Below are 20,560 nucleotides of genomic sequence, written 5' to 3'. Positions count from 1 at the left end.
GTTTGGACACTTTGTTACTTTGTTACTAGAAAGTTTACTTGATGACTTAGGTTAAACTGTTAAAGTAAGCTAAAATACCTATCATTTCTGTACCAATCATACTCATATTAAAGATAAAAAACAATCCTTATTATAGTGATTTTTTAAAAAAGATATTATATGAAAAAGTCATGAACGTTTTAAATTAACGGGAGAATGTAGAGGGAGAGAACCATTAAATGTAAAGATTTTCATATGGCCTTTCACTATTGTTTTTTTTGAACGACCAACAGAACCAATCTCGAGCACTCTCGGGGCACCAACTGGACCAAACGGAGTACTCCGAGAGTAACCCGAGTCCACCACCAATTCCAGGGAAAACCCGATAACCCACCCGCCCGTAGGCACGACAGTGAAATACCAATAAACCCGTTTGGCTCAAGGATCGAAGAGCTGAACCTGCATCTCCTAAGAGAAATGCAAGACTTGCACCAGTTAATCTAGAGATCATTGGAAAAAGGAATTAAATGACCGTAACCACGTACGTGGGTATCGAACCCGGGCACCTCACATATACAAACACACATGCACCTCACTATTGTTTTTTTACTAAAATTAATCTCAAACTAGAATCCTTCATGCCTTCCTTATTTGTTTGACGTTTGCATTTGATCCTAATCAAGAATTTGTGAAATGATGCAAGCCCATTTCTAGCTTGATTGGGCTTCAACGAATCAAAGAAGAACTATCACTGTTCTTCCCAAACAAACGAAAACCATATACCTTTGGAACAATTTGATAGCTTAACATCCATCGCAATCGCAACCTTAAAGTTAAATCCATCCGCTTTTAAAGTCTTGAGATATTATTATGAACAAGAAAGGTCTAGCCATTTTGTTGCGTTCTAAAATGAGGCCTCTTTCCCCTGTTTCCGTAAGCAATTCTCCTCTTTTTCCCTCTAATTTATCAATTGTTTGCTCTACAATTTGGAATTATTTTATCGATACCTCTATTCTGGATCCAAATTCAATTATACTCTACTACTTGTTACATGAAAATTCCAATGTTTGAGAATGTTAATGGAAGTATTGTTGATTGATAGTAATTAGGGTTTAACCACTTCAAAGAACTTGTTATGCAATAGATGTGTTTGTATGTACAATGTTCTGGACCATTTGTAGCCATTGGCGTAGCTTAGTGGGGGCGGCCGACTCCCCGAACTTTTCGCTCTGTAGTGGAGAGTATGTAGTTTTTGTATAGAAATTTTTGGGTATATACGTTTTTTACCCCCGGTTTTATAGAAATTTTTGGGTATATACGTTTTCGACCCCCGGTCGGAAATCTCAAGCTTTGCCACAACTGTTGCATTACTAGCATATTACTACTATTTTAGGATTGAAGGCTTCTTGTGATTATATGAATAAACTAGAAATATGTTTTTTTTTCTCTCCTGATATTTGATGCTGATTTTTATTTTATTTATGGGTAGAAGAAAGTTAACCAACTGCAACATGCTCCTTTGGAAAGGAACGTATCAGCCACTCAAAATGTCTCGATCAAGACCGAAAGGTTTTGTATGGTTAATCATTATATTCAAATTCATCAAAAAAGGGAGATTTTTTTTTCCTCTTTTTATGCAATTTTAAACCCTTTAAATACTTGCAGAGATTTTGGGCAAGTACGAGAATCAATGCATTCAGTCATATCAATGAACAAAAAAGAGATATTGGATACTGCACTAAATGAATTCTCGGAGGTGTTAAATGCTTTCTGTTTCTTTTCTTGATGTTCGTGTAAGTTGCCGATGATAATGGTACTACTGACAATATGGATGTGGTGTCTCAGGGATATTTTAGTCTTTCTAAAGAAAACCGATGCAAATTACTACTCATTCTTGCTCGAGAGTACGATCTCAACAGGAGTAAAGTACGGGATTTGATGAAGCAGTATGTTGGTCTTGAGATCCCTAATGGTGAGTCTTCTTTGTTTACAACTATGAATTTTGGTTCATATTGTTTCGGTGTAAAACGATTAACTATCAGGTGATGAAATCGACGAACATGGGCGTGAAATGGACAGTCATCTTTCTGCTTTTTATAGAATCGAAAGAAATTTGAGGCACGCCCTTAAGCCAATGTATGAAGTTCTATTCGAAAGGCTCAACACACACCCTGGTGGTTTGAAGTTTCTGGCCTCTGTTCGTGCTGATATTTTATCTATTATCGCGTAAGGTTATGCCCAAAACTGTTGTTATTTGCATTTTGACCTCTGGATTCTTAAAACTTGTGTCATATAAGGTTATATGTAATTTCCCGACAACGATTCCATTGATTCTTTTTTACATGTTGAAACATTATCAAATGTGATTATTTTAAATATTTAGGGATGAAAATGTTGCATCAATACGCGCTCTTGACTCTTATTTGAAAGAAAAGCTTATTACTTGGCTAAGTCCCGCCAACCTGGAGCTTCACCAAATTACTTGGGACGATCCCGCTTCTTTGTTAGAGAAGATTGTAGCTTATGAGGTTCGCATGCGTTACCGCTTTTCAAAATAGTTATTTTGATTTTCTTGCATATTTTAGTATTTATGAATTTAATAAAATTAACATTCACAGGCTGTGCATCCCATCAGTAATCTTATAGATTTAAAGAGGAGACTGGGACTCGGTCGCCGCTGTTTTGGATATATTCATCCATCCATACCGGGTCAGTGCACGTGGCATATATTAATGTTGAAAAGGGGTGATTTGATTATGTCGTCTTTGAATTAATAACATGACTAGTAGCTCTGATCTTTTTGTCAGGCGAACCGCTTATATTTATCGAAGTTGCACTTATGAAGAATATAGCTTGTACCATACAGGTAAGTGTTTATTCTTCATCATGTATATATTATTTATTTTCTTTAGTAACCCGTACTTGCTGCATTCTAGGAAGTTTTGTGGCATGATCCTCCAACGCCTGAATGTGAAGCAACTACTGCTTTGTTCTACTCTATTTCATCAACTCAGGTAACAATGGTTTTTGTTTCACTATATCGGTTTCACTATGCAGTTAATGCGGTAAAATATTGGATATCGGTCAAGGACCGATATTTGAAATATAGGTTATCTCGGTGAGATATCGGTAATTTTAATATAATGCAGAATTTATTTATATAGCAATTTAACACCAATAATTCAGTGATATATCGGTTATATCGGTCAAATATCGGTGATATATCGGTTATCAGTCAAATATCGGTCAATATCGCCGATAATATCGGTACCGATATTTTGACCGATATTTGACACCGATATTTTACTAAGGGACCGATATGACCGATATAACCGATATATCACCGATATATCACTGATATATCACCGATATTAACTGCATAGCGGTTTCATGTAGTTGTTTCTCTTATGTTTTTCAGTTAGAAAATGATAAACTTTTGTTTATTTGACCAAACTTTCGATATTGGCAGCCAGGCTTAGCAGGAGTCAACTTAGGAAAGTTCCTTATTAAACGAGTGATATATCTGGTGAAGAAAGACATGCCAAATATACATGTAAGACGTATAAATCAATTACGTAGCCTTCGTTGCAAAACTAATTGTTTATTTGATTTCAGACTCTAATATATGTATATATTTTTATAGAATTTTGCAACCCTAAGCCCTATCCCAGGCTTCATGCAGTGGCTTCTATCTAAGTTGGCATCATCGGAAAGATCGGGCCCCATTTTCTGTGAAAATATCCTGAAACCCGAGGAAGAAAGAGCACTGCTGGATGCATACAAGTAAGATGAATTTACATGCCATCTTGTTAATTAGAGTAAAGTACACGGATGGTCGCTGTGGTTTACCAAAATTTTGGATTTGGTCTCTAGCTTTTCAAAAGTACATGGATGGTACCTGTGGTTTGCACTTTGTAACACATTTAGTCCCCAACTTTTTCCAGAAGTACATGGATGGTCCCTGTGGTTTGCACTTTGTAACGCATTAGTCCGCAACTTGGACATGCTAAAACCTTTATATTTGTTGGCTGGGGACTAAATGTGTTACAAAGTGCAAACCACAGGGACCATCCGTGTACTTTTGAAAAGATAGGGACCAAATCCAAAATTTTGGTAAACCATAGGGACCATCCGTGTACTTTACTCTTTTGTCACCTTCTTTTGTGGTGTGGGGGAAAATGAAAATATGAGTGTGGGCCCTACTTGTTTGTTCATCGTATTACTGCTACAGATCCTTTGATTTGAGACTAAAAAATTTAAATATGTTCTAGAGACTCGACTACGGGGGAAAGCGGGATGGAAGTGTTGTTGCACTTATTGACATCAACAAACCATGAATGGACTCGATCTGATAGACTGATAACTGTGTTCGAACCGATTCTACTAAGACTTTGTGCCAGGTACGTTTTATTATATTTCATTAAGCAGTGATAGTTTACAAAAAAAAGGATAAAAGTAACATTTTATTATTTCTTGATAAGTTATGTTGATTTACTTTGTTAAACACAACAGGTACCTTGTACTTGAGAAGAAGAGAGGGAAAGCTCTAGATTCGGTTGCCAATTTCCACTTGCAAAATGGAGCTGTATGTCAGAAAAACCGATTTTGCATCTGTTTCACGGCTCCTTTGTTTATATGATGAATTGTGACTGATTTTCATCTACAGATGATTGGAAGACTAAATTGGATGGCCGATCGATCAGAAAAGGGTCTTAGTCAAAGTGGGGGAATTATGGTAAATTACATTTACAGGTAACTAGGATATCTAAACTCTCATCTTTTTCTAGAAAAGCCGAATCATATAAATATTGTTGACGAAGGATGATGAATAGTAACTTTTTTTTTTATAATAATATATAGTTTTTTTTTTTCTTTTGTTTCATATATTATAATTTATTATTATTATATTTACTTTTAATAACATATTTTTAATTTTTTTTCCTTTTTTTTAAAATCATATATTTCCTATAACATTTTTTTAATAATTCTTTTTTAAAACATATATTAATTATCGATTAATTTAATACTTCTTTAATAATGTACGTTTATAACTTTTTTCTAAAAACTTAAGTACGTAGTTGTGCTTAATTCTTCCCCGACATTCTGTTATAAGTTTTGTTAAAAACGAAGTTGTACTCTAAATAAAGTATTTATTTGGTATCTGTTGATGAAAGACGATGAATAATAACTTTATTTTTTATAACAATATATAGTTTTTTGTTTTTCTTTTATTTAATATATTATAAAAGTTTATTATTATATTTACTTTTAATAACATATTTTTAAATTTTTCCCTTTTTTAAAACCAAATATTTCCTATACCATTTATTTAATAATTCTTGTTTAGAACATATATTAATTTATCGATAAATTTGATACTTCTTTAATAATTTACGAATATAACTTTTTTTCTAAAAACTTAAGTACGTAGTTGTGCTTGATTTTTCCTTCGACATTCTGTTATAAGTTTTGTTAAAAACAAAGTTGTACTCTAACTAAAGTATTTATTTATCATAAAACGATACAATGATAAACTAAACCGTTCTAATGGTTTGGCTTTCTAAACAACATGCTTTATTTTCAGATCACGTTTGTTTTACATTATCATTTGCTCAATTTCGCCGCAACGCGCGGCCCTAAAAAACTAGTTATTCATTTAAATATAACAAACTCTCATCTTAGATTTAAAAATTAATTAATGGGATAAGTTTGACCAACCATATCTCCAATTACAATGTAAAAGAATCACATCTAATCGAATTTTAATATTTTTTTTCTATTGTCAAAACAAGAACTCAAGGAACTGTGTGAAATTTTTACACATTGAACACCATAATATAATTGTAAAAACATGTTTGCAGTCTCGAACATATCGAAGATTATGCTCAAGCATATTTCAGCACAGGGCATATTCAAGCTTCTCCTGATGTCCATCACCATATCCAGGTATATCTTACTTATCATACAAACCTCTCTCTCTCTCTCTCTCTCTCTCTCTCTCACACACACACACATACGGGTGAACAGAAAAACCAAATAACCAAAAAACCGAACCGATGGTTCAGCTGTGAGTTTTTTGATAACTGAATGTTATATTTTGGTTATATGTAATGCTGTACCACACTAAAACCGACCTTTCGATTTTTTTATATATACAGTGCTACCTGTTGAAAAAGTTTTGTTATAACTTTTTTATGAATAGCATACTAGTTGCCAATTATTCTTGTTTAAAAACCATAAGGATTGCTAACATTTTGTTGACTTAAAAAATAATTGGATTTTTTAATTGAAAAACTAGCTTAAATAATAAAATAAATCCACTCACGCCCAAATCCGGCGGACTGATAGCTAACCGAACAATTTTTTCCGCTAACTGAATTAATCAAGCCGTTTATAATCGTAATCAGTCGGTTATGAAGATATAAAAACCGATATATTGGTTATAGGCTTGATTTTAGTTCATATCGAAACAGAACCGACCTGTGCTCACCCCTACACACATACATATATGCTTAAAAGGTATGTTAACACATCACATGTTTCCATTTGTAGTCACCGGAGAGAAATGAAGATCCAATAAATTAAGCAGTGTTTGTGGACGGAGAAGAATATGTTCTGTCTCATCATACAGGTGCACACTATGTAACCGGCTTCTGTAAATACTTTGTAATATGTCACCTTTATTCGAATAAAGTATGACATGATGCATTACATGAAATGTAAACATACATGATTGTATGCAATACTTGATGGAAAACGAAACAGTATATTATCCATCAGATGACCAACTTCATTTTTCGTTATCTACATGACTTGTTTCCAACACGTAATCCCTCATAATTTTCGTGTTAGCTTCATCGGCCATCTGTAAGAAACATAAAAATAAGAACCAAGGTAGTGAGGCAAAAAAAAAAAAACTTAATACATATGAAAATATTTTACCTTTTTAGCTAATCGTTCTAAGTTGTCCCACTCAAAATCTCTGTTGCAGTACGCAGATCGAACCTAAGTAAAACATATGTATTATTTATTAGATTAAGAGTAAATTACTGTTTTCGTCCCTGTGGTTTGTCAAAAATCACTATTTCAGTCCATTAGTTTAAAAATTGCGATTTTAGTCCCTGTGGTTTCACTTTCGTAACCATTTCAATCCCTGTACTTAACAGAATAATGGATTGAAATGGTTACGAAAGTGAAACCACAGGGACTGAAATCGCAATTTTTAAACTAATGGACTGAAATAGTGATTTTTGACAAACCGCAGGGACGAAAACAGTAATTAACTCTTAGATTAAACAGGCTCACATGGTGCATTTAGCAGAAGAATAAACTCAATAATGAATAAGAACCATACTTACCTCCAATATTCTCATAGCTATAAAGGGAGAAGCATCATGTGAATCCAACAAATCAAAAGATAAGAAAAATCCCAATAGTTAGAACTCTTATACATGTAAAAAATATAGCTAATATTTGTAATTCGCAAATAGGGAAGTTACAGAATACCTAGCTTTTTATGGTTTGGTGATTCGCGCATTAACGCTGCACAAAATTTATCACCATCATTCAAAGAGTGTCTATCCACAAACTCCAGCAAGTCCTTATGGGCCTCAGGAGTGGTGTCCTGTTCTGTCAAACCATATGTCAAACCAAATGTTGTATTTATTAGAGTAACTTGCCATTTTAGTCCCTCAGTTTTTGTCCAAATTGCCACTTTAGTCCAAATAGTTTTTTTTCTTCTCTAGGTCCCTGACTTTTCCTTTTTCTTGTCATTTTGATCACATTGCCTAACTTAGTCTAAAAACCAGATTATAATCATGGGTATTTTTGGCATTAAATTGTTATGAGGTTTATAAATCATGTTGTAAACTACCCCTAGTTATGCCAAAAATACCCCTGGTTATAACCAGATTTTTAGACTGAGTTAGGCAATTTGATCAAAATGGCAATAAAATGGAAAAGTCAGGGACCCAGAGGAGAAAAAGACTATTTGGACTAAAATGACAATTTAGACCAAACCTCAGGGACTAAAATGGCAATTTACTCTATTTCTTTTGAAAGATTGAAATATCACTTTGACTTTTCTGAATTCAAAAGGTTATCATGTTTTTTAAACATGTAAACACAGTAATAACACTAATTTATATGTAATTTGATTAAGTACTTTGTTACCTCGTACTAAATAAATTCATACCAAAAATTTGTTTCGGAAATGTTACTTGTTTGACCATAAAAAAGTCAACCATGTATAAATTTTTTTTCTAAGAGGAAGAACACACCGCAAGCTGTGCAATGACAATCCTGACTGCAACATATGTAAAGAAATTGTGAAGATTTTTTGCTGCTTTGGTTTCTGGTGATGCTTCTCCAAATCCTATCGAAAGTCAACATTCAAGAGTCAAAACAATCATAACTTAAAAAAAACATATAATTCTATCAAAATGTATATTCGAGTCTAGTCGAGCAGAGCTCAATTTCGGCTTTGCTTGAGGCTGTGCCTAAGGCTTGAAAAGCCCAATCTCAGCTCATTGAAGGCTTTAGCTCTAGCTTACGATGAATTAGCTTAAATGAAAACGGGCAAAATGAGGTGAACTCAAGTCATGATTTTTTTTCGAACTTATTTTATATAAAATATTGGTTCATGATTTTAGTAACAGTTTTTTATGATCTTAAATTGGTTAATTATACATGAAATATAAAAATACAAAATAATGAAAAATATTAAAAAAATTATCTGTTCAACTCAACCCAACCCACATGTATCTCTCTCTTTCTTAACAAATGAGAGAAAGATATACATGTATCTCTCTCTCTCTAAAAGGCCTTTGTCCTAACGATGGACACGACTTTATTTTTTCCAAGTGACAAGGGTTCAATTCCCGAGGTAGAAAAAAGATGTAGTTTAGCGGTAAAAGTTAGAGAGTGTGTGGGTTGTTGTTCTAAACGAATCTCTCTTTTGTGTGTATACATGTGTATCTCTTTGTCTGTGCACACACATAGACAGAGAGCGCGCTTACCCGAGACGTGCATCTTTTGACAATTTGTAAGAGTGATGTTAGATGTTGTCTTCAATTGTTTAAAACTAAAAGGAAGAGCTCCAAAGGTGGTTCCATGGGGTTTCTGACAGAAAATAGAAAGGTTAGACAGTGGAAGAATGCTTGAGGATTCCATAGTCAAGAAGAAGAATGAATGGTGAAGAATTTAAAATTGGTCTGTTTTATCAACAACACTGATTGGATGGATATAATAAAACAACGTGTCTTATTTTGTCATAAATATCGCTTGATTATTTCGCGTACAAAAGGCCCACATTCAACAAGACAAAAATCTTCATCTCTTGAAGTCTACCATTTTGAAATTATATAAAAACCCCTGCAATATATATATTATATATGATACGAATTCATATTAGTGGAAGCTAGAACCCTAGCTTGGATAAAACCTCCTTCGGTTAGTCGAAAGGAGAAAATCGAACAAGAGCCTGTTCGCAAGGAGAAAAAAAATAATCTTTCTTTGAAATAAATTGCATACCATTCCATCCTTTGATTACAATCTTAAATAGAAAAACTAAAGAAATAAACATAGAAAAAATCCCAACAATTTAGGAAAAGATAAAAAAGTCTAAATTTTAAACAATACTTAAAATAAAGGGTGGTTGGAATGGGTCTTGAGAATAACTCGATGGTCCAATACTAGCCACGAATTATGACCGGTCCAACACTTGTATGACTGAGGCCGGGTGGTTCTTCAAGCGTATACGAATCCGTATCATCCTCCCCCTCTAACAAAGGACTCGTCCGCGAGTCGTCTTCAGCCTCCGCGACATAAGGAGAGAGGTCAGCAACGTTAAAAGTGGCAGACACTTTATAATGGCCGGGGAGATCAATCTTGTAAGCATTGTCATTGATGCGCCTAAGAATACGAAAAAGACCATCAGCCCTAGGGTGTAACTTCCCAAATCGTCCTTGAGGAAACCGTTCACGGCGCAAATAAACCCAAACTAAATCACCTTCATTAAAAACCACCTTCCTTCGATGTTGATTTGCGCGCGCCTGATATTGCAAGTTGTGCTTAACAATCTGCGCACGTACCTGTTCATGTAGTAACTTGATTTGCTTTGCCTGTTCATCCCCCTCTGCGCTAAAGTACTCAAGCTCGGGAGACGGTGCCAGGTCAAGTGGGGTAAAAGGGTTTCGGCCATACACAACAAAAAACGGACTGCGACCCGTAGAACTATGATTTGACCGATTATAAGCAAACTCGGCCTGTGGCAAGACAAGATCCCATTGTTTCGGATTATCCACAACAAGGCTTCTAAGTAGATTACCCAAGCTTTTGTTAGTGACCTTCGTTTGACCATCCGTTTGAGGATGGTGTGAACTACTAAACTGCAGCTTTGCGCCCAAATGTTTCTACAACGTTCGCCAAAAATGGCTAACAAACTTGACATCCCTATCAGATGTAATCGTCCTCGGAACCCCACAACATCTGCAGCATAGCATTGACCATAGACTTCGTTGAAGACGTTGCTGAATTCAAGTCATGAAGACAATTTGATGGCATCAGTCTAGGGGGAGATTGTTAGGCCCTAAAGTGTGAGACTGACGCATCAAATTAATCCAACGGGCTATGGTTACGAACTGGGCTTTACCGGGTTAGTTTATATTAGGTTTTGGACCTTTATAGGTCACTTGGGCCAAGCTTTAGGCCATGTGGGCCAAGCAGGCCCAAGGGGAGCCCATGTAGGGACTTGGGCTTAGGTATGTATATAAACAAGTTTCTAACTTGTTTTAGGGTTGGATCTTTACAGTTACAGAATTCCTCTAGAGAGAGAGACGATTGGTTGCAAGCTTGTACCAGACGATTTTGCTAATTGATAGTAATAGAATCGTGTGCAAATTTAAAGGTGATTCGGTATTGTGTTCTTTGATTTTCATATTTTTCGATTTATCTTGAATCATCTTGTGATTGGATTCCGCACTCTCACAAGATTGGTTGATATCATTGAAAGATCCGGAAGTAGAAAACTTGTTTATATACTAACCTAAGCCCAAGTCCCTACATGGGCTCCCCTTGGGCCTGCTTGGCCCACATGGCCTAAAGCTTGGCCCAAGTGACCTGTAAAGGTCCAAAACCTAATATAAACTAACCCGGTAAAGCCCAGTTCGTAACCATAGCCCATTGGATTAATTTGATGCGTCAGTCTCACACTTTAGGGCCTAACAATCTCCCCCTAGACTGATGCCATCAAATTGTCTCCATGACTTGAATTCAGCAACGTCTTCAACGAAGTCTATGGTCAATGCTATGCTGCAGATGTTGTGGAAGTTCTTGACTTCTGAACTCTCAGCACTGGGTCTCTTTCTTCAGCTCTTGTGGTTAACTTCATATCAGGATCTCGATCAGCTTTGCTTGAAAATCTTTGTCAAAAAGAATGTGAGAGGAGGATTCTCAGCAGCTCTTTTCTTCTGCAGTCCTTGTCTTTCAAGCAGGTTCACGGTACTTCTTCAAATGTACTTTCACTGTCAGACGGCGTTCGTATTCGATTCTTCTGACTCAGGTACATCTTGTAGTCATGCTGCTTCAGACTTCTTCAGCAACTAACAGCATCTCAGTCTTCAACAACCCCTGTTCTTGATTGAAATCAAGTTCTGCACATGCTCACAAACTCATAAGCAAACATTTCTTATGCAACAGGGAGAGTACCACATGAACACTAGGTACATGAAATTTCACGATTTAAATTCTTTTAACTTTTGATGATCAGTCAAATCTTCAAGAACGGTTACATTTTTAATTTTTAAGAGAAACAAATAAACACACTATTTTTGGATTTTTGAATTTTTCTATTTTTTTTTAATTTTTAATTTTCAAAAACTAAAACAAATAAAAAACTCAAAATATAAACAACTACCATAATATACAATTACAATTGCAAATGGGATCAAAATTCGTTCTCAGGCAGACTAAGGAACACTTTTCAGTACGAGCCTAATCAAACTGGTCTATGCGATTGCCAATATGTTTGTCCACTTAAACTTTAACGCTCAACTTTCAATTTTTCAACTTCGTGATATGCTTAAGGTAATATTATACTATTATACTCGTGTGTCCCATTCCAAGGCATACCCCCGCGATCAAGGTAAGCACAACGTTTCATCGTAACAGGTGAGTATACTGATGTCATCCTTTAAGATATCCTGACTGTGCAGTCTGCATGTAATCTGATTTATCATGTTTTAATTTCTTAACAATGAACACCCAAATAAATACTAATCAAATCCCGGAAATATAACCAGCACACTCTATCATGCAAGTATCTTCCCTACCACATATTTCACAAGTCCAATCCAGATTTCTGAAATCTTAACTGGGAGTAGGTTGAGAAGAGAACAGAATAGATCTTTTGCAGAGATGATATAATATACAGATCAAATGAGTTTTTCTCAATTTGATATAGGTTTATTGGGGTTTCTTTTGGGCACTAGAGGGCCTCTTTCGGGTGTTTAGATCTACAGCGCGACAACGTACAGCTAGGTCAGCATGTATCTGGATGCAGCAGAAGCTGTCGTTGCCTAGCACCTCCAGGTCAGCATGTATCTGGATGCAGCAGAGGAGGTACACGACTTTTTCAGAGAAGATTTCAGAATCAGATCAAAATTGTGTGTATCGGGAAAACATACAGACATTCAAATAGAAATGAGCTAATTCCAAGTGACTTTCTTTCCTGGGGTCATGTATAATTTTAGTTCTGAACAGAAGGACAACCAAGATATCCCCGGATGATTCAACAATATAAAGACCCGAAACCTCAGATATTGGCTATCTATCAACGCAAGATTTAAGACCATAAAATCATACGCCGTTGGTATGTTACCCACATGGTACATAGTTCATTATGTTTATATCACTTAGTATCTTTTATCATGTTGAGCGTCAAGCCTATCGACATATCGCAGTAGATCCTAGTCTTTTCAGCTATGGCACCTTACATGTGTTAGTCAAACCCTTTAACACGAACATTTATTTCACTTCCCAAATCATGCAATTTTTCTTTTTGGCTTTTTCATTTTTCTAATGTTTTTGTGTTTTTCTCATTTTCTCCCCCTAAAGCAATACATATATATACATCAAACTCTTTTTTTTTATTTTTCTTTTCTGAGTTTTCTCCCCCTAAACTCTATATCTATCTATATGTTCCTCTCCCCCCTAAATTTGTGCATAAATCTTGGATTTTTGCGCAAATTTACCATTTACTAGAGAAAGGACACTTTATATACAAAGTTATAAACTAAGAAAAAGAGAGAAAAATATTTTTGTTTAACCGTTCTGTCATCAGATTGAAGACTAATCAAAATCAAATCAAAGTACTGAATTTAAACGGTACCTTTTGCTGATCATTTCTTACTTCTTTTATCTCCTCCAAAGGAAACATATCATCTGTAAAAAAATTTGAACTTTTTGCAACAGTGAAATGTTACCCGTTTTTATCTCTGGAACAACCGCTATCAACATTCCAGAGATTGTCAACAGCTCCTCCTTAATTGTTCCTGAAAAGTGAGGAGATTAGTAAGACATGGGTACCCAGGCCATCGTGGTCCTGGGATTTCCTGAAGCATCAAAATAAGACACTTCTTTTAAACACAAGTCCCCTTTTGTTTCAAGGATTGGAGACGTTGCTGCTTTGAATTTGGGTTTCCAAATTTGTTTCGGCTTAACAAACGTGTTTGTTGCCTTCGGTTGAGCAACTTTAACTGGTTCAGGTTTGTGAGTTTTGAAAACATATTTTTGTTCCTGAACAGCGTTGCGTTTGTTTTTAGCAGCGTTCCAATCCCCATCAGAAGGTTTAACCTTAGGATTCACATTCTTCATTGTCTTAGGTGATGATAACTTCATTGGCTTAGAATGGTAGTTATCCTTTGGTGTAACCCTCCGATTTTGCATATAATATGGTACGTAGGGACGATTTGTGCAGTTCCTAGCAATGTGACCAGCAATGCCGCAATTGAAGCATGTTTGTCTCTTCACGTAGAAGGCATTCTGATCAGCTTGTGTAGCTCTTGCAGACCCTGAAGAACGAACCGGTCCTTTCTGTGCTTGATTTTGTTGCACATTTCTTGCAGACGGCGATGAATTTGGATGCCTATACTTGTCGTTTGCAGGGGCCTTCTGTGGTGGAGATTGCTTTTGATTCTTCTTGCTTTGCTTAGACTGCAAGTCTTGTTCAGAAATCTCACCAGTCTTTCCGAAAGCTTTGTTAGCACAGTCAAATGCATATTTATCACATTTGCCATTACTGACTGGCTTAACAAAGGAATTTTTCACATCACGGGCCTTTTGAGAACTATTTCTGCCCGTTGAGGACTGTGGAGAGCCTGATCGTCTTTGATGTTTAGGCTTCTTATTTCCGCGTCCTTTACCTACTTGTTTTGGCTCTTGTTTCTTGATTTGAACCTTTTCACCACGAACCGAAGGTTCAGATTGTTCAGCTTGCGCATTTGGAGCCTTGTTCACATCAGTCTTCTCTTCAAAAGCTTTGGTAGGATCCGAGAGTTCTGGTTTGTCGGAAGAAATACCAGACACTTTAGCAGAATCATTTGACGAGTTATCAGTACATGAACCATTTGTGTCCAAGAATGGTTCACTGGCAGCTTTGTTTTTGAAAGAAATCTCCTGATCCGTTTGAGAGTGTGTTTCAGTGGTCCGACATGACACATTATCAGGGACATTTACAGAAACAGTTTCAGAAGAGTAATCAGAACATTGTTGATCTTCACTCTCACTTTCATTTGTTTGTTCAGCTTCAGTTGCTGTTGAACAGGAAACATCAGAATTATTATCAATTGAAAAAGAACCAAATAACGACGTAAAAAAGTTTGGTCCAAAAACAGATTCAGAAGCTGTTTCATTTATTGAGTTTTTAGAAAAATCTGAATTTGCATCTGGTTCATTCCCAAGAACATCACCACACTTTACTTCAGAGCTATCATCTGCACATGACAATGAAACGTTAGGATCAATTGTGCCTTTAGGAACAAAATTCAATGGTGAAGACTTTTGTGGCTCAACATGTCTGTTATGAACAGACGATTTGTTGTTATGTGAACCATAAGTCATTTTACTTTCGTTCAGTATCTCCTCCTCAGTCATTGGTAAATAAGTGTAATTATCATTGTACGGAGGAGGAGTCTGATTATAGCCCAATCCTGACCCTTTCTTTTTAGAATATGCTAATTGTTGATCACACAGATTTTTGACTAATTTACTGGAGGAATCGAATTTCTTAATGTTTAATTGATTTATTTGGTATTTATCCCTAACATTCTCCAGTTCTTTAGTCACCTCACACAGTTTTTCTTTGACTATGATGAGTTGGGCCGTAGCTACACTGACATCGTCCTTGAGTTGAACGATGTTGATGTGTGTAAAATGCAACATATAAAACACATCAATTAAGGCATAAAACTAACCCTTTTTAAGTACTAATGTTAGAAAAAGAGTGTTTTTGTCTTCCTTTTGTATTTTCAGGATGAAATGAGCTCAAAATCACAAAAGAAGCAAAAAGACCACTAATTCTACCATAAATACAAGAAAAGGAACAAAAGTGGACTGCCCGGACCCTCAACGGCACCTCCCAAAACAAAGAGAAGAAAACAGAGTCTGAACACGCCCCGTGTCCAGCGAACACGGGGGCGTGCCCAGGAAGCAGCAGAAAAGACAAACCAGTAGAAGCTTCCATTGCTCACCACGGGGCCGTGCCCAGCGGGCACGGGGGCGTGTTGAAAGTACAGCAGGCGCATTAATTGTAATTCGCAATTACAATTAATGAAGAGAGAGAGTGTCAGACGGGCACGGGGCCGTGTCCAGCGGACACGGGGCCGTGTCCAGCGTTCTGTCCAGCCTATAAATAGAGGAGCTTGGTTTCATTCTCCCTCATCCCTTGGCACACCACCTCTCTCACACCTCATCCACCACCCACCACCACCATAACACCATCATCCACCACCATCATCCATTGTCCATCATAGAGTGTGTGAGTCGTCTCGGGATCCAAGATTGATCGTAAGAGTTCTTGACAATCAAGGCCATGTTTGCCTAAGTCTCTTACATCACTTGGTGAAGACAAGTGTTTAGTATAATACTTTTTATTTTTAATCTTTTGCACTTTTTATTTGGTTTTGTATTAATGACTTTAATAACTAGTTACTTATGTTGAAGGTGATCTTTCCTTATCGTTTGTCCGTGGTGTCTTGGCATTATTTTACTGTCTATATAAAATAAAAGATTTTCACCATTCATATCTCCACGGTCTATATGGAGGTATGTTGGCTACCTGGTCGGGGGTTAAGGGAACGGTTTGGTAAAGGTCTTGCCCTTGTTCAGCGTTTAGAGGTCCTGCTTGGGACCTGGGTCAAATTTAGTAGGATCTCCTTCAATGCCCATAGGTATTGGATGGCGGGGATCCAAACTCTTTGACCCCCTCATAAGCTAACTACTATTAATACTATAACCCGGCTATTTAGGACTGTATCCCTGCTGACTCAGACTACTTAGCCGAGGGTAACGTCACCGCCAAAAGCGGGGCCTACCATAATTTGCATTAATAACTTAATTCATTATCTTTCAATAATCCGACCCTTTAGGATTGTATCCTTGCTGACTCAAACTACTGGGTTGAGGGTAACGTCGCCTTCAAAAGAGGGGCCTACTACAATAACTAAGATAATCTCTTAAACAAGTGCAAAACTGCGAAAATAATCAAAGGTTATACTAATACACGTGTCGGATCCAAGTGATTCATCTTGTCTATCTGTTTTTATTTTATTTTTATTTTCAGCATTTAGTTAGTTTTTATTTTTCTTAGTTTAAAACATTTTTCTCACTTTTTGATTTGATTAGACGTTGAGGATAAACCGGTATTAAAAGCTCTTGTGTCCTTGGACGACCTCGGTATCTTACCAACACTATACTACGTCCACGATGGGTGCACTTGCCCATATGTGTGTTTAGTGTTAGTGAATATCGTGTTTTATAAATTTAAAACTTGGCTAAAAGTGTAAAAAGGGCTTAAATACTCATCAAAAATATATTACACTACACACGCATCAAGTTTTTGGCGCCGCTGCCGGGGATACAAGGATTTTAAGAAAGCTTAAAATCAACGGCCTAATCAGTTTTTCAAAACCTTTTTAAAAAACGCGCGCATTTTTCTGCATTTTAGTTTAGTTTTGCATTTACAGTAGCCTGAACACGGGGTCGTGCTCGCTGAACACGCCCCCGTGCTGCATATTTTAGAGTAGATACCCAGATACAGAGTCTGAACACGGGGCCGTGCTCGCTAAACACGCCCCCGTGCTCAACGTGACCAGTAACTTTAATTAAAACGCCCAGATACAGAGCCTGAACACGGGGCCGTGTTCACTCAACACGGGGCCGTGTCCAGCTTCTGTTTCCGTCTTATTTTTGTTTTCTGGTCCCGAGACTCAGTTGTGATCTGTTGAGTGATTCCTATGGATCAATACTCAAGAGGTTACAACTACACCTATGATGAGGATGATTATAGAGGTAATTATTGCACTAATTGTCGTAATGCACGCTCGGTTCAATATAATAACTCATATCAACCATCCAATTCATACAACCATTATGAGGAGCCCAGGTACGAGCCATCAACTTCATACACATCCTATGAAGACCAAAGGTATGAACCTCCTCCCTCATACTCATATTTTGAGGAACCAAGGTATGTGCCTTCATACTCATACTTTGAAGACTCAAGATATGAGCCACCACCTTCATACTCTTATTATGAGGAACCATGGCGTGAACAACCCACCTCATATGAGTACTATGAAGAACAAAGTTTCGACCCTTATCCATCATATACTTACAATGAAGAACAATGGTGTGAACCATCTACTTCATATGAGTACTATGAGGAACCAAGGATCGAACAACCGGATTCAAGCTTTGAGGATCCAAATTCTTTCAATCTCACCGAAGTGACCAATAGGATATTAGAACACATTAAAACTATTGAACGTTGCTTAAAAGAATCTCGCGCAAAGGAAGAGGAATCCCGCGCAAGAGAAGAGCTAAAAAATGATAATAACGTAGAGATAGTTGAAAGTGTAAAAATGGAAGAACAAGAAAGTGAAAAACCGACACATGAGTTAAACAACGAAAATGGTGAGTCCGATAATGTTAAAATTCAAGAAGAGTCTAATTTTGAAGAAATTAACCTCTTGTCACCTACTTTCGAAAATCATTGTTTAGTAACCCCTCATGCTAAGTTTTTAAAAGAGTTAAACACTAGTGCTAAAATCAAAGAAATGGTAAGTGTTAAGTTAACTAATGATCAAACTTCGCTAATAAAAGAAGATCCTTTTGAAATTAACATTACACCGGTTCCATGTTTCTTTCAAAATTCATTTATTAGTAATATCACCATTGATAAAGATCTTTGTGTTAACATAATGCCTAACTACATTTTTGAAAAATTAAGTATTAGTGACTTTACTCCACTTCAAATACCCATTTTTCTATCCGATCGGAAAGTAATAAAATCAATCGGTGTAGTTGAGGATGTCTTGGTTCAAACAAATCAAATGGTTATTCCAACCGACTTTGTCATCCTCGATGACGCTCCTCTAGTCTTGGGAAAACCTTTTGCAAAAACTCATGAAGCTTTGAAAAACCGGAAATTTAACAATCTACCTCTTCAATTGGGGGCATTCAAAAGGAGCATAGATCTTGAGCGCTCAATGAAATATCCTTTTGGCAATGACGACCCCCTAATTGAAGATGAGCCAGAGCCACCTGATAAGGAGGGTCTAGCCAAGGACCCTTATAAACGTGGCGCACCACGGAGGCATTCCGCGGAACTATCCGTAGTTTAGTTTAGATTAACCTTTATGTTTTCTAGTTTAGTTTTTAATTTTCAGGAATAAAACACACTCGGGATGGTGAAGGATGCTAAGGGAAGCTTGAACCAACACCCCATGCGCAAAAACAGAGCCTCTCGATAATTTTTCTTCATTACTGCAAGTTCAGCACGGGGCCGTGCTCACCCAACACGCCCCTGTGCCCAAAAATCTGCAGAAATGCCCAGTTCAGGTACCTGGACACGGGGCCGTGCTCACTGAACACGCCCCCGTGCCCAGCCTTCTGTTTACTTTTGGTACTGGCAGTCTGGACATGGGGCCGTGCTCAGCCAACACCACCCCGTGTTCAGCTACCCAGTACCATAAAATCTTGTTTTTAACCCACTTTTACACATTTTAATCAACCGAAAAACTTATTTTTGGGACACATTGAGGACAATGTGTAATTTAAGTGTGGGGGGATGCTAAAACCTTGAATTTTGCAAGTCCTAATAACAAGCCTTACACAAAACTCTATTGGAACCGCTAATCACCCCAAATTTTTTCAAAAACTTTTCATTTTTTTACTTGTCTTGGTTTAATTTGGGAATAACAAGTTCTAGAAAGGTTATATTTTTACAAATTTACAACCGATAGCGTCGTGATAAAAAGAGCTAACATAAGAAAATTATGAAACGGTATAACAAGTCTAGCTAAAATTCGATTATATATGCTTGGTCACATTAAAAACCCATTCCCACAAAAGTGAGTTTTGAGCCTTTATTGAGCATAAAAATATACATATTTAGATTAAATGCTCATTTTTCGTTTCTTGTGTGAATAGCCGCTCGGTCTTTACAAATCTAGAACTTGCCACAACGATACATTCCCGGTCCTTACCAACTTAAACCCAAGTAAGTAAATGATGGAGGCATTAGGACTAACTATTTTTCTTTCAAAACCATTATTTTTCAATTTTTTTTTTTTACCTACCCAAAATCCCCCTAGAAAAACCCCTTTGAGCCTAAACCTTTCATTTCATTACCCCCAAAATAATTTTTTACCCACCAAAAACCTTTTTCATTTTTTCACCCTTATTTTAGTAACAAGCTCGGATTTTCATAAACATACCCTCTACGTGACGAAAAAAAAAAAAATAATAATAATATGAATAATGAAGTCAAAAACAAACAAAAGCTACAAAAGCTTGTTTGGAGAAATACTTCAAAAATAAATGTCACTAAAAATAAGGTATTTTATGAAAACCGACACTTGTTACGATTTTCGCCCTTTTTACTAACCACTAACCAACCACCCACCTTTAAACCCAAGCCTTCACCCCAAAAGTCCTCTTGATATTTACAAAGGTAAAAAGTTAAAAAGGAGGAGAATTGATCGCTTGGCAAGCCTATGGAAAATGTAAGTCCGTGCCGCTCTCGAGTGATTCACTTAAAAATACACCTTCGGCCGAGTGTTGAGTGATCTCCCGTGAGGTATGTGAACTTGTATATAAATGGAATTTTGATAAGGCATGTTATGCCAAAATAAGTAGTTTATCTTATGAAAAGTTCAAAATAAATCATAACGAATAGGATTGTAAATAAAATAAAAATAAAACCTATAAAAACCTTGGATTCCCGACACTCTAGGACAAGCTAAAAAACTTCTCTTCTACCTATTCCATTTGGGAGGGTAAGCCACATTAAAAGAGTTTTGCT

At 36.6% G+C, this 20,560-nt stretch overlaps 2 protein-coding genes across 4 annotated transcripts; one reads left to right on the top strand and one right to left on the bottom strand.

Annotated features, from left to right (window-relative positions):
* The first annotated feature begins 651 nt into the window (after positions 1 to 651).
* On the top strand, positions 652 to 6,786 carry LOC110865027 (malonyl-CoA decarboxylase, mitochondrial). 2 transcript variants are annotated; one of them, XM_022114227.2, is made up of 16 exons: positions 652 to 912; positions 1,472 to 1,548; positions 1,645 to 1,735; positions 1,825 to 1,951; positions 2,022 to 2,205; positions 2,363 to 2,507; positions 2,598 to 2,688; positions 2,787 to 2,845; positions 2,916 to 2,993; positions 3,449 to 3,532; positions 3,623 to 3,762; positions 4,251 to 4,379; positions 4,492 to 4,564; positions 4,646 to 4,731; positions 5,841 to 5,925; positions 6,532 to 6,786. In XM_022114227.2, exons 1-16 carry the CDS (start codon positions 850 to 852, stop codon positions 6,562 to 6,564), a joined length of 1,545 nt encoding a protein of 514 aa, XP_021969919.1. In that variant the 5' UTR covers positions 652 to 849; the 3' UTR covers positions 6,565 to 6,786. The 2 variants fall into 2 exon arrangements, with proteins under 2 accessions (XP_021969919.1, XP_021969911.1); XM_022114219.2 differs by having other exon boundaries at positions 1,469 to 1,548.
* On the bottom strand, positions 6,538 to 9,189 carry LOC110865039 (chaperonin-like RBCX protein 1, chloroplastic). Of its 2 annotated transcripts, none has more exons than XM_022114236.2 (6): positions 8,997 to 9,189; positions 8,259 to 8,353; positions 7,486 to 7,603; positions 7,338 to 7,354; positions 6,922 to 6,984; positions 6,538 to 6,844 (listed from the first exon to the last, which is right to left on the bottom strand). In XM_022114236.2, exons 1-6 carry the CDS (start codon positions 9,148 to 9,150, stop codon positions 6,770 to 6,772), a joined length of 522 nt encoding a protein of 173 aa, XP_021969928.1. In that variant the 5' UTR covers positions 9,151 to 9,189; the 3' UTR covers positions 6,538 to 6,769. The 2 variants fall into 2 exon arrangements, 1 of the variants encoding a protein (XP_021969928.1); XR_004893516.1 differs by having other exon boundaries at positions 6,623 to 6,844; positions 7,486 to 7,608; positions 8,997 to 9,168.
* Between the last annotated feature and the right edge of the window lie 11,371 nt (positions 9,190 to 20,560).

This window comes from Helianthus annuus, chromosome 1 (genome assembly GCF_002127325.2).
Source record: "Helianthus annuus cultivar XRQ/B chromosome 1, HanXRQr2.0-SUNRISE, whole genome shotgun sequence".
Taxonomy (NCBI): domain Eukaryota; kingdom Viridiplantae; phylum Streptophyta; class Magnoliopsida; order Asterales; family Asteraceae; genus Helianthus; species Helianthus annuus.
Note: the sequence above shows the minus strand (reverse complement) of the source record. Positions and strands in the feature narration are given on the sequence as shown.